Here is a 15,160-nt window from a genome sequence, read left to right on the forward strand (position 1 = left end):
TCATATATACATAGATTATGCATATTGACCTCTACATTATTAATACATAACAGTTTAAAAATCCTTCTGGTAGCTTGTTGATAAATTGACTTCATGTAATTTAACTGACCCTTATTCGCTAAGATATGGTGTAAGCCAGTGTTTGGAAGGGAGCCAAAAAAAAAAAAAAAAAAAAGGAGAGGTGAGATAGAAATCAGATTAAACTGTAAATCTGTGTTTGGCATAGCAACAACAGAACACATGGAAAGCAGATTCCAGTGCTATTTATTGGAAAAACCAGTATCAAATTAAGGACAAAAGCCTGAGCCAAACAAACTACAGCATCTTTTCCAGTTCCTAAATACACAATATGACAAAGAAACAAAAATGGAAAAGAGCGCTCTACTGCTGAGCACCACTTCATAAATGATACAAGAAGTGTATTTGCCATTTTAGTTCATTAGTCATATTGCAACTGAAAATGAAAATTAACATTCTCTGGTTAAAAAAAAAAAAAAAGAAAGAAAAAAAAAAATCTATGACCTTAAATTGACAGTCCTGTCTACCTTAATTGCAGCAGAGGGTGGGAAAAAAGTTATGAAAATCCAGAACATGAGAATGAGAGCAAGTAACACTGTAAGTACAAATCTACCTTGTCAAACTCCTCTCTGTATCACACGCCACTATTAATAAAGTGCATTACCTTAACTAATTACACACATTTGAGCATTCATCATCTCTCAGTTTATTACTTCTGTAACTCTGCGATTTAGGGATGTCGAACAACGTCCTGTAACCTACATCAGTGCTCGCCCACACGGACCTCATCAAGTAGCCGAAGAGTTGCCCCTTCACTGCGAGCAAGTGGCTAAAATCTAAGCTGGCTCTAAAGAAAGACACTTTTCATAATCGCCCAACAATCTGCTAAGTGAAAACATATGGGCAGGCTTAGGTAAAGCCTTCCAGGGGTCTTTACTGAATGGGAAACAGGTGCTCCGGTTCTGTGCCATGTAATACCCCATTTACCATTAAGTCCAAAGGTTACAGGACTAATAGCTGCGTCGTGGTAATCAGGGAAAGCAAAGACACTGGCCATGCTCAAACATCTGGGACATATTTTACATACTCGCCACATATGCTTCAGTTTCAATTAAAGTGAGGCTTTGGCACATTTATTAATCTTTTTACTTTTATCGCCTAAGAAGGCCCATTTACCTGATTTTTCTATTATACCACATGAAAAAAACCAGAGAAGTAATAAAAGCCAGAGGCCACAACCAGCTGGTGTTACAAAATGTGCATTCGTTTTCTCACAAAACTTCATTTTGCACACAGCTTCAAGGAAACACACATATGAATTAGAATAATACACAACTGCACCCTTCCATTTTGACAAAAAGATGTAAGAGGAATAGCCGTAGTTAATAGAGTATGTCTAGTGCACCAGAAAGGAAAAAGCACCCTATGAGCTTCTAATGATGAATGACTCAGTCCTAACTACACGTTTATGTTTTACAGTTTAGCCCAGTGCAAAATAATGCCCACTATGAAGAGTACTGAATGTATATGGTAGTCTATACATGCTTATTTTAAGAAGTGTAATTTTATTTTCCATTCAAAGAGCATATTGAATCACGAGAACTCAAAATGTTTGCAATAATGAAGACAGCTTTGAATTAATAAAAATCAAACTAAACACCTTCTGTATAGAATGACAGCTCTTAAATATTCAATAAAAGGGCTCCCTGAATGCACATGGTAATGTCAGTACTCACTTTTATTCAACCTTGGTAACTAGATCTAGAAAAATGTTTGAACTCTGGTGTCAGTTTGAGAAAGCTGCATATTAGATCACAACACTGAAACCTAGAGTGATATTTCTAATTGGGTACGTTTTGCCCGGCATCCATTAATCCCCAGAGAACGGGGGCTGGGGGAGCTGACCCCCACCCTCATCTTCCCTTTTAAAGGAGTTTGTTTAGCAATTTCCAAAAGCCGCTAAGCCATAACTACATAGGCTAGCTTAAACTACAAGCAGTCAAGCAGTATTCTTTGTAAACTAATCACAGTTATTAAAATATCCAGGAACACACACGCTACTGGGATGATACTTTTGCACCAGCTCTAATAATAAAGCAGGAAGAAATGGGAGAAAATGGCTTCAAGTGTATGGCAGATCAGTGTTTATCAGAAGAGAAATGATGATTCAAAGCCAGCATGTTGAGTTAAAATACAAGCTCTCCACAGCTACATGACTGACCTTTGCAATAAATCATATATTTTATTGCCAGAAGTGTATGCTCATATCATTTAGTGTTACAAACCATCACATATGTGTTTTGTAAAAGGTTTTGTTACTACAGTGCTGGCCGATTCTGAAATGATGTAGCTAACGATTTAAGTGATGTATAGAAGAATTTCACATAATAACTTTCTGTCAATTGTAAAATGTTTGAGCTAGGAATAGAATGAGGAAAATACTCTTTTTTATCATCTCAGATCCTAGGTGTTAGCTAACAGAAAAATAATCATTCAAGGGATTAACTAATCATGGCGAATTTTCTGACATTTCAAATGCTGCTGTCAGCATATGAATTCTTACAGTGGTATATAACTGTACATCTCAACTAGAAACAAAGGTCAAGGGCATAAATTAAGATACACTGTTTTTCTCCTCTTGAAAAAAAAATCATTGCTTTACTACAACAGAACTGGGGGAACACATGTGAAGGTGAAAATCAGCTGTATTTTAATTCAAAGTACTTGTAAAATTATCTATTTTTTTTTCCTTTTATTTTCTTCCACAAATACCACCTTCCCAGTATGAAAACAGCAGCAACATCGGGGCTTTCTTCACTGCACTCATCTTGCCAGAATGCCATCCCGCCAGCGCTGGCCATCGCTTCAGTGGCGCAAGGTCATTCTAATTTATTTTCTCTGTTTTTTCCCTCTCCCCAAGGGACAAACAATCCGAGCAGTCCCATCTCTCGGCTCGATAAGACGTGGAAATGAGCTGTTATTTACCGTGTGGCTGCAGCCCCGAGCCCAACCGGCAGCCTCCAAACCAAACTGTGTTTGCTCGAATAGCTGAACGATCCGCAAGAGCTTTCCTGGCCACGACGCCAACTTCCAATCAAGCGGCCATCCATGAGAATTGTGATTATTTAAATGTCATACAGAGTGCGAAACATTTCAGCCATTCTTTGAAAATTATAGACATCAACATCCCATCTTTAACCAGTATGGAGTTGCTATTTTTACACCATTTTTTCCCCCAAAGTGCAGCCCTATTTGTAATACTCAAGACAGGACAAATTTTTGTCCTTCAAAAACAGTTGTCACTGCAGTTATCTTCACAAGAGCTATCAAGTTCCAGACAGGCTGAATTATTTTTGTTCCTGGCAGAAAAAATATTTGACCCAGCTTTGGACCAAGAGAAAAAAAAAGGCAGGATTTATAGTCCTCTATCCTTTCCTGCAACACACTGTAGCATTGTTAGGATGATAAACAGCTCTGTCCAATTTTCTGGACTAAAACACTTCACCTCCTTTTTTAACTGTCTGTAAAAACAGTGTCATGTCTAAATTCTCCCATCCCCAGATACCCAAGTGCTAGGAAAGATAATTACCTTGTCATCTCTGTCATCCTCTTCTTCCTCGTCCTCTAGCATGTCCTCCACTACCTGCAGACAGAAACAGTAGTAGTTGTCATGATTTAAAAAGGAAGAGTTTTGTTCTGTCAATTCTAAACCTTTTGTAGATGAAAACTTTATTAACATTTGAAATAAATGCACAGAAGGAAAGCGTACAACCAGGAAAAAACACTTGATCTACAGATTCAAATTTAGGAAAGTGTTGTAGCTTTAATTGACCTACATTAGGGAATTATATACTGAAAACCATTCCTGTACAAAACGCCTGCTTGACAATTTAAGTATTTAAAAGGTAGTTCAAAATTCAATGTACGATTGTTTTAACTGAAGGAATCCTTTGTCAGCTCCACTGGTCCCCATACAGCATACACAAATGCTTGCTTTAAATTTACTGTTACCTACAAAAACGTGCAATATTTTTAATAGAGTTTACAGCATTCACCGAGAGATTTTTGAAGAATACCAAGCTGGGAATAAATTCATACTAGCTTATCTCCTTGTGATCTACAACAATTATATATAACATATGTTCTATCAGCATTAGCACTGTGTTTTTTAATAGTGATTTTATACAATCTGTGCATCTAACATTCTGCACATTTATTGCAAGCTGCAGTTGCCAAGTGTCCACATCTACCTGTTATTCAATTCAAACAGTCTCTTCAGTCTAACACTATGAAATATACACATGCACTCAATTACTTCTACAAATATTAATAATTATTTATCACAACATGAAGTGAACCACTATTAAATCTAGCCCACAGAGAGATTAAATGACTTTCTGACGATGGTCAGTGGCAGATTCAACTCACAAATACCTCTCTCATAACACTGTCATCAAGTCTTCAGCCTCACCAAGGGGAAAAATGTGCTGCTGGTGCAACTGAAGTAAAGTTCTGCCTCCCTGTGAGCAGAAAATAATGTGGCTTTTTATATCACTATTTATATGCAAGTACTTATTAGGATATAAGAACTTCCACAAGGAAGGTCAGCAGAGATCCACCTAGTCCTCTGTCATATTATGGATGCAAAAAGTGTATCCTATGTATTACAAAAAATGCATAAAAGAGACAAGAGAAGGAGAAACTTGTTGACGCACATTAATACTTCTGTCTATTTTACAGACTTTCCACCAACTAAAATTATAGTTTACTTAGTTATGTAGGTGAAGCTACAAATGTTTTAGTGTATTTGTCATTTAAGACAACACATTAAAATTATAACTTCAGAATGACTCCCCTAAACACAGCTCCAAGGATATTCTCATCAAGTCCAAATCTAAAGGGACTTTAACACTATCCAAGAGCCAAATATAGTAAAGAGAAGAACTTAAAAAAGAGAAGTGTGCACATAAGGTGCCTTCCTCTGAGCTAGCTCAACCATCAATAAAATCCCAGTTAATCATGTTACATGGCCCCATGCAAAATGTAAACATGACATAGATCGATGAAACATGCAGAGACCACTGTGCATACACACAAGTCAACTGCATGGTCCAAAACATATCCAGTCTCAGTTGCCCATCCTTGTTTGAACTCAGTCCCAAAACAGCTCTATCAATGAGCCGGGGATGGAGCCTCCAATCCTGTCTACTCTGCCCTGGAGCCTGGAATCAAAAGAAAGACCAGAAACACAAGGAAACAGTGAAGAGTGAGCATGTCCAGAAGCCCAAGGAAGAAGCATGCCTCGAGCAATTAAAGAAGAATTACTCCTGAATTCTTTCCTGCCCCAAAGAACAATTTTATCAGGAGGAGCCTGACTGACCACATCTTCCGCAGCCTCTGACCTGATGCCAGGCAGGAGGATGTATTTGTGAATCCCCCCAGGCTGAAGATGGAACCAAGGCTGTGCACTGGCCAGCATCTGTGAAGAAGAAGCCTCCCTCACCAGTTTCTCCTCTGTTTCCCCATTTAGACCAGCTCTGCTCCACTTTTTAAAGAAAGGGGGTTGGAGACAGTGCCCAAGGAGTTTGGGATGGTCACACTTCTCAGCACCAAGGGAGGGAAACGTTGAGAGCATGTTGTTGAAATGCTTGTCAGCTCCTGCTTGGCTCAGTACGTCACTTTACACATCTCACTTGGAGGTGACCAAGAGGTCCCAACTTCATGGACCTCCCTGTGGATGCATAGGCATTTTCAGTTTCCCATGTACCTGCATCATGTCCTTGTTCCTCTCCTCTCTTGGTAGCTCAACATGACCTTCCCTGGGCTGCTCCAAGTGTTCGGGAAGCTGAGCTGTAAACTACATCACTGGGCTGATCAAGTTCTTCAAAAAAATCCAGCCTAAAACTTTTAATCGGGACAGTTTCCGTCAGCGTGGCATCAGCTCTACTGAGGAAACCATGAACTGAGAAGGGAGGATGAAAACAAGCTGTTAAGGGTGGCGGTGAGATGGAAACCCTCTTAAATCTGTTTTGCCACACGCAAAAAAAAATCTGTAATTACATTATTAGGTGACTAAAGCCCAAGGTATAAACCTGAATCTGTTGACTCAGATGCTGCCTACGCCTGGGGCTGACTAAACTCACTAGGTCTCTTACTTTTCAACATTAATATTCCCCAGACACTTGAAGATCTCTTTTATGTACATCCAGAAATTCCTTGTCTTGACAGGACTGAACAGCAGAATGCCTATCTCACAGAAGCGCTAAAGTTGGCATGGAGACAATTAGTTGAATTGGAAATCTCTAAAATTGTTGCAAATGATGGCACCTCACTGAAATCACTTGCATGACAATACCCATTCTAAATTATCTGGATAATAATACTTCAAACTCACTTTTTTTTTTTTCTTCCCCATCTAATGATCTCAAACTATTTTACAAGCTTCTATAGAATGGCAAAATGTTAACTTGCTCAAGGGACATAAAAAGTCCTTTGAAATCACTTGAAACCCAGGTCTGAGCCTAGATTTCCAGCTCCTCCATTCCATGCTTTAATTCAAAAGCCACTGCCAGTCTATGCTCTTGTTCTAGGTTAGTCATATCATCAATTACATTGAGCTTCTGAGTATTGAATTATCTGGAAAGGAAAACAGATTCCATTATTGTATCAAAATACAATGTAGTAAAAGTGTTCCTATGCCCAAGATGCAGAAATGATTCTTCAAAGTGTATGAAATAGAGCCCATGCTTTCACTTGTCTTGAAATTCAAAAGGAAGAGTAAAAAGAAAAAAAAAAGGCATTCAGACAATATGGACACAATAATACAATTTATCAAACCACCAAAACAAGTGTTTTCAGAACTTTGACAGAAATTAAAACAAGTAGATTCTTCATGATCTTATAATATATTAAGCATCGGTACACTGAAGCCTTACAAAAGCTGTATATTGAAATAAAATCTATTTCTGCAGAACAAAGCAAGGCTGTTCAAGAGAGACACAGTGGATCTGAGCTACAGATTTCAGTTTAACATTGTCACAGGAATTCTGTAGAAAAAAAAATCGCACAATGGAATTTTTTCTCCTTTGATTCTGCCTCGTTGCTATTCAAATAAAGTGCACATGTGCTGCTTAGGTTTGAAGGAACACGGTAGTTATTCGGATCTCTGTGTTAAGCATTGTACCTGGGGGAGGGAGGAGACAGGGAAGGAGGCAGAGGGAGAGAGGGAGGACAGGAAAAAGCACATGAAGATAAAATGAAACATTGGAGTTATGTTATTAAAAGTTCTACAGCAAAAATCTCAGATTGCCCCTAGAATACCCACTCTAAATTATGCTTTCCGATACCTCACTTGAAATCAAGTAGTATTAATCAAACAAAGGAAGGGCACTGGGGAAATCAGAAAGATCTAATGCAAGCAGTTAAAAGTGACATGACCTTCTGTAATGTCACTTGTCACAGACTTATATGCCGCATACTGTTAGAAGGTCTTGAAAGAACCTGTTTCTTGGTACTGTCCCTTGAATGTAATACTAATACAGATGACATTTTAAAAAACACACGTAGATGGCCCCAAATACAGCACATCAGCTGCTTCACGGCCAAAGAGTAAGCAGATGATGTTTAAATGATGTTTAAATGTTGCAAAGTAAGATCCTTACTGTGCAAAATAGCCCTATTAAAAGTTAATTAATCAGAAGGAGCATGCCGTGTAATTCTTACCTACTGCCATTGCTCCTGGTCCATTCCCACCCTCTTTGAGGAACTCAGTCTATAAATATGATTCATAATCCACAGGATATTGGAGCAGCGACAGGTACAGCAGGTTACCGGGAGGAAGGACAACCACCACGTTTGCAACCCAAAAAAAAACAACCCCAGTGTTTCTGGCTAGAATGCAGTCTTCTTAGGAAGCTGGCAACTAAGTACAACTTGCATTTATTCTAAAGATGATCCATTGGCTAACAAACATGATGGGATTTGTGAGAAAATAATTCATTTTGACGTCTAATCTCAACACCTGCAGCATGTGGTTGGATTCTAGTTAGTTACAAGAACATTGAATGCAAACCTCATGATTGCAGAGAACTTTAAAACATGTCCTGGATCTAAAGACTCCATGGAAAAATGGCACATTGAAACTTAACACCACTATTAATGAAAGGTCCCTCACTCTTGGTATCAGCCTGCTGTTTCCCATACAATATGTGCAAATTGCAAGTCACTCCACAAATTGTCTTCTGTTTTAATTTCTTTGGCTGATCCAACAGAAAAACCTGCACAGAAGACACTTTAAATGTTAACGATACCAGATTATCTGCTCTGAGCTAATATGCAAAATAAGAAAAAAATAAAAGGAGAGGCACTAACTCTGCAGATAATCCTGAGGACTGTTAATACTCCTCTTTAATGTGAAGTAATACCTTCCAACTTCCATTAGCACTTCTCAAGGTTTGCTTATAACTTACTTGATGTAGTCCTTCAAGTATAGGGGGTTTCAAAAGAAAAACAAAACACTTTTCATGCTATATCATGTTATGGTGACAAAATATCCGTAGACATTTGTATTTTCACATATGGGTATTAACATTCATAAGATAAAACAAAGGAGAGGATGAAATTTGTTTCCAAATTAAATGCATTTTAGATGTGCAATGAAATGTGGTCAGAATCATGCTATCATCCTGTTAATTTGTACTGCCAGACATGAACTGTACTGTATGTTTGTGTGTCGCTCAATTCAGCGTTTATGTGTAAATGTAATATAAAATTATGAGATGTGTATGGATTGAGAAGGATGTGTAAAACCACTTGGACTCTCTTGGGTCATTTCCAGGTACCTCAAGTTGAAGCAAAGACGTCCATCGTCAATAAACCGCGACACCACCAATTTTGTGCTCATTTTCACAACGTGACGTCAGCTTCTTTCATGGAATTGTCAAGGAGAAACTTTACAGGAAGTACAGATTAATTAAAATGCCTACCTTTTTTTTACACCACATTTATAAAGAAAATAAAAACCAAACAAACAGATTCTGATTTAACAGTGTAGTATATCCAGAATACAACCGATCCTGATTTATACCACTAATATTTTGACCTAGGGGTATTTCATCTGCAGTAATGATCAAGATAACTGAACCACTAGATGTAATAATAATTAGTGTGATAAGCTTGCCAGTAAGGTTGAATATATTGCAGTACAGAAGACAGCAGACTAAAAAGAAAAGCATTAGTACTTTACTGCTAAAACACTTCCTGATTTTTACACAGACACTGAAATACAATTATTTCTTCCTACAGAATGCATTTTGTTAGCTTATTCTGGGAAGTGCTCATGTTGTAATTTAGTCTGATTCTTAATAGGAAATGAGACTTTAATATGGCTATCAGATGCCTTTTGATGCATGCTTCTGATTACATGTAGTTCCGTAATGTCAACAACAGAATTCTTATTTGCAGTATAATATATTTCTTGGCAACATGCATGGGCTATAAATACAGTTTATTACACAAGAACATGTAACCTTTTTCCTGTTGTCAGCTTTATGTGCCCTCAATGTTCAGTTGCCAATGTAGTTAAAACTAAGTCATTTTTAACATAAAAATGGCACAAGTAGTAGGTCCTTTTCTTTTGATATTTCTTTTGATATTTAGTTCTCATTTATTTTAGCTCTTGTATTTACACAATGCACTATGAACTGAATATTAGGTGTTTATTTGAAGTATGTCTCCATCTAAAGGCTTCAACATGTACTGTACACTTGAAATGTCAGATTTTTCTTATTTCAGAATGCTTCGTTTTCAGTTCAGCTGAATGAAAACAAAACAAAACAAAACACAATAACACATTCTTTGCTTGGCTAAATATCAATGGCAAGTTTACTGTGCAGAACTATTAAAAATAACACCTTCACAAAATTTTGTGAGCTGGAATTCTTGGACAAAACCTCATGACAAACTATCTTATTAACAACACAATGGCTCAATATCAGTTTTCACTGTTATTATTACTTCTCTTCAAGTAGTTTTGAGATTCTAGTAGAACCAGATACGCTCCTCTCATAAAACAACATTTATCCAAATAATTTTAAGCCTGTAGGTGTGACATAGTCTATTACATTCAAAATCGGAGCTCACAAGCTTTTTGGTAGAAAAAAGCTGTGTTATGTACTTCATGTGACAATGCATATAATACACATATTATTGTAATTTCAGTTATTTTTTTCCTAGTTGTTGATACATTTGGGTAAATACATTAAAACTGCAGTACAATCCCAAAGTTCTTAAAGTCTAGGCTGAATTAAAATGTGCTAAAGCAAAAGAAAACTGAACCAATGATTAATACAAATCTCACATGACTACGGGAATTTTTACTAGAAACTAAACTGATGTTAGTTGTATATATTGATTATTTATAATAGCCAGTTCAACCTCTCAAGTGAATCTTGTTGCCATGTTAATCTTGATGCAAATGCAAATGCAAAAAAAAAAAATCATTAAAACGGTCTCATAGAAAAAATGCCTCTATGTGCAGTGAAATTCAATGTTATTTTAGATGCCTACAATATTGGAAGGCTACACTTGAAAAAATGTGGCAAAACTGAAATTTAAAAATCATTTGTTTATTGTAGAAAAAAAACACACAATATTTTTAAATGCTGTAGATATCTAGGGTGAGATTTTGGTGTTTTGTCTTTAGGTGACCAAAACCAGCCTAAATATTCAAGTTCTTTGGTGCATTTGTTTTTTTAACTGCTACTGGGATGAGAACTCTGATTCTGCATGCAAACCTCTGACGCAGGGATTTTATTTGCAGAATGGAGAGTCTCTCTCAGCTGTAGCCCAGGTTGCCACTTGTACTATTACATTCGATTATGCTGCAGGAGAGAAATGCTTTCTACCCAATCTACATCTTTATATAGTGTAGTGTGTGACTGTTAAATTAGTGCATAATGCATTTAAAATATTTATAGTACCAACATTTAGTTAAATAACCTTTATGTAAGATTTATGTTGATTTGTTCATTTCTCATTTAATGGCAAATTATGAAGAGCATGTTTCATAAAGATAATTCTCCATTTAAATTCAGCAGGCCATTAAATATTAAAATTATGTTTCTGATGCAATCTAGAGCAAATTTGTCCAGCTTCAGCGATTATTTGCACTCATAAAAATTAGACTTGATTAATAAAATTTAAATGCTTGATTAAGCTGACATTTTCATGTTTCTTTTCTGATTTATTTTTAAAAAAAATCCCACCCTGTCTTGTAGTAGGGCACTATAGCCTATTTTTCCTTCCTGACTATAAGGATAGTATAGAAAGAATAAACAGCTGCTGGAAGGCAGTGATGATTCTCAGCAGAACACTTCATATTCCAGCACGTGTTGTGGTTGGTGTTTGTGCTCTGACAGCACCCACACCGAACGTACAGGAGACGATGACCTGCTTGCAAAGCCCTGCTAACTTTTTTTATTCTTGACAACAGAGAGCAAGGTCATGATTTCAATTAATCTGGCACATTTTAAGAAAAGCTCGAGAACTTTGCTGCAGTGTTTGCAGTGATGGGCTGGTCACCATCTGGCTCAAGCAGAAACAGAAGGAGAATCACTTTTATTTTGAGGTGCAGAGACATAAGTCTAGTTAGCAGTTAGCAAACATAAGGTAAAATCTTTTCCGTGCAACGCCTGAAGTCATTCTATAGAAACAACTGTATTCTCCTCATTTTTTGAGGCATCGTAAATCACACAAGTTTGACACACATTTATTTTTATGCCTAACTCTGTATTCTCCCACCAGCTCTGCGCTTTGGAGATTTTGTGGCTGCTGCTGTTGCCACCACACAGGAGACAAAACTTCTCAGGAAAGTGCAGTCAAAATGATGTCAAGAGGTAATTGCTAACCTGACAATGACCTTTAGTATCATCTTGTGCAAATTACATATTCCAGGCACTCTAGCTAGAATCCACGGACACTGATTTTTTTTTTTTTGCCATATATTCATAACAAGAATTCAGTCCTCAGATAGAAATCACTGTTGACTTCCTGGCAGAAGAAGGCTTCTGGTTGCCAAGCACAAAAACCTCAGTACTGCACAGGCAACAGATCTGAAGCACTTGGTGTTTGTCCTGTATTCATCTGCAGGTGAAATGCTTTTAACTAAGAACTTTGTCGACTCATGCTTCCACACTTTAAGACCATAATGTGAAAAAACCACAGAAAAATCAAGCCATTACCTTGTTTATTTGCTTGGTAAATCAGTTTTCAGTTTGCAGGAGAACAGGTGGTTAAAGTCAAGCACTTTCCTGGAGGGGCTGGTTTCTGTATTAAATGTACAGCAAAGTGGCACTGTCTGCCCCAAACAGGAGCAGCAACAAATTCACTAACAGCTCTGACAGACACTGTTGTCTTGTCCCCAGAAAAAAGCTAACCATCCTTTCTTGAGGAAAGAAGGGATCCAATGAGATGGATATATTCATAAGCATCCTTTTTTCCATTCTCCTCCTCCCCTTTTTTTTAATGTGGTAATTTCCAGAAGACACATAAATAGAAATAAAAAAGTCTGAGTATACATATCGTATGACAGGACTACATAAAAAGTACTCACAGAAACTGTTTAAAATCTCAAAATGAAAGGTTGTCTTTAACAAAAGTTATTTTTCTTCTGTTCTCAAAATTTCATCCTAAACGTGTCCAGCTCTAAATTTGAATGGAAACATACACTCTAGAAACACGAGTCATGAAAGCCTATTTTGCAAAAAAATCTTCAGTGAAATTAAAAGATGTATTGTGCCATTTTGTATCAGTCTTACAAGATTAATAATATGTGTATATATTCTATTATACAGATTCATAAGAATTTGCGTATGGCACATTGACTCCCAGCTGCTCACCATGATTTTCTATGCAATGACATGTGCAGCTTGAAACTTCAAGAGGAAATTAGCTATCTAATATTTCCTTAAAGGCTCTAAGTATTAACTAAAATTGCAGGATGTGAAACTGAAGTGATTAAACCTCTTCTCCAAAGGGGTACATATGGCAGAAGAACATTCATAGGTAACTCCAGTCATGTACATTGTTCTTCTATTAATTTTAAATTCCTTGGAAATATCGCTAACAACTAAGAGACCTAAAGGAGGGAAGAATTAGTAACCTCGGTCAGAGAATCACAGAGTGGCAGAAGGTGGCAGGGACAACTTGAGATAAATCTCCCTTCTGAAGCAGAGATCTTCACGTCCAATCCTCCTACTCAAGCTAGGTCACCTCTGAGCGGGTTGCCCAGTACCATGTCCAGTGAGGTCTTGAATATCACTATGGATGGAGACTCCACAACGTCTCTGGGCAGCCTGGTCCTGAGTGTGACCACACTCAATGTAAAAGTGCTTTCTTGTGTTCAGGCGGAATTTTGCTTATTTGGGTTTGTGCCCCTTGATACTGTCCTGTCACTGGGTACCAGAGAATTGTCCATCTCTCTCTTCTTCTGCTCCCTTCAGTATTTATACACATTGTCAAAATCCCTGCTGAGTCTCACCTTCTCCACACAGAGCAATCCCACCTTGCGCATCCTCTCCTTGTATGCCTGGTGCTCTCATTGCTTCATCATCTTCCCTTTGCTGGGCTGAAGTGCAACTGCCCCTCCTTACCTTCCTGGCCTGTCGTGACTAAAGAGCCAGTACACATCCATCGCATGATGGTTGTGAAAGCAATTCCACCACATCTCCATGATCATGCAGGCATATGGACCTCCTAACTCCTCCTGGTTCCTCTGCTGTGCACGCTAATGTACAGACACCACAGGGAGAGTCTCCCTGCCATGCTGGGTTCTCAGAAAGGGTGTGAGAACCTCTTTCAGAGCAGCATCTCCTTTTTTGTGTGCCTACACCTGGAGTGGGCCCCCTCTGTCCTGCTTGGTTGGTTTTCAGGTCTCTCCTGTCCACCCTGCAACATTGGCTTGCCAACTTAGATCACCACTTCTTCACCTGATCACAGGTCGTCTCACCTCCCTCCCACATGACTTCTAGTTTAACGCTGTCCTCATCATGTTGGCCAGCCTTCTGGGAAAGATTTTTCCCCACTTGGTGAGATGGATCTTGCCTCTCCCTTGAGGTCCTCAGTCCTCAAGGAGGATCCCATAGTTGTAAAAAACAAGCCACTGTTGTCAATAACAGCTGCACAACCGGTTGCTGACCTGCCAGGTGTGTCCACTCCTCTTCCAGCCCTTCCTCCTCAATGCAGTACGAAGAAGACGACTACCTGGGTTCCTTGTCTGCTACCCATGCAGTCAAGGAAGAACAAGACCCTGCAGGTGTCACTGGAGGGGATCCAATGTGCCTCTTACAGCAGTTAAGCATTGTAGCCCAACAGCTGAGACTCTGTCAGAGTTTGTCCTAATTGTGGCAGTCAGGATTAAATACACAGGGGAAGAAAAAAAATTGATAACTATGCAAACCAGGCTTCGTTCACAATATGACACATTCCAACCACACAATCAACTATTTCATCTCAGGGAAGGGGACAAGAGCAGCTGGAGAGTTGGAACATTTTTAATCACTTTGAGGGATTATTTGACCATTCCTTAAGTTAGGCAGCTCCAGCAGGCAGTCAGAACACAGCCTGAAGTAGAAAAGCAGGGGGAAAAAAAAGAAAGATATTTTTTCCACTAACTTCATGCAGTTCTAATAACTGTGACTTTTACTTAGAAATACAAGTGAAAAAAGACCCCAGATAGCAGTGCTGCTGTTTTCTCCAAGCTATAAAGGTGAGGTTTTTTTGTACAATGCATTTGAAAACATCAAAATATTAAGTAGTTTCTTAAAAAGACTGAAAAGAAGCTTTAAACCCCAGCACACTTTTTGTTAGTTTCGATATATCTAGAAGTCTTTCAATTACAGCTGTGCGGGATGAACTTTTCTGTTTGTCCATCTATTGTAAGATGTGATTTAGGGTTCCCAGAGAGTCCAGGCTGCTATGAAATAAGCCAGTCCTTTGCTCTGCCTCTACCCTTGTTCTCCTCAAGTATCCTGGGCAGTCTGTCACTGTGTCATGTTCCGCCACCCTATAGGCTAGCAACGTATAGGGGCAGCACTCCCATGATGATCCCCACCACAAGGATCCAGTGTGGGTGACAAGGAGCAGC

General features: G+C 38.4%; 1 protein-coding gene across 3 annotated transcripts in view; it reads right to left on the minus strand.

Annotated features, from left to right (window-relative positions):
- The window catches only part of MCTP1 (multiple C2 and transmembrane domain containing 1), a 271,911-nt gene that overhangs the window by 35,227 nt on the left and 221,524 nt on the right, over nt 1-15,160 (minus strand). For all 3 annotated transcript variants that reach the window (XR_010607827.1, XM_065656220.1, XM_065656221.1), the window contains one exon: nt 3,608-3,661. Coding sequence is in view for 2 of the 3 variants with exons in the window: in XM_065656220.1 (XP_065512292.1) it covers nt 3,608-3,661 (54 nt within the window). In the remaining variant the exon portion in view is untranslated. The remainder of the gene's footprint in view (nt 1-3,607; nt 3,662-15,160) is intronic.

The sequence above is a fragment of the Caloenas nicobarica genome, chromosome Z (genome assembly GCF_036013445.1).
Source record: "Caloenas nicobarica isolate bCalNic1 chromosome Z, bCalNic1.hap1, whole genome shotgun sequence".
Taxonomy (NCBI): Eukaryota; Metazoa; Chordata; class Aves; order Columbiformes; family Columbidae; genus Caloenas; species Caloenas nicobarica.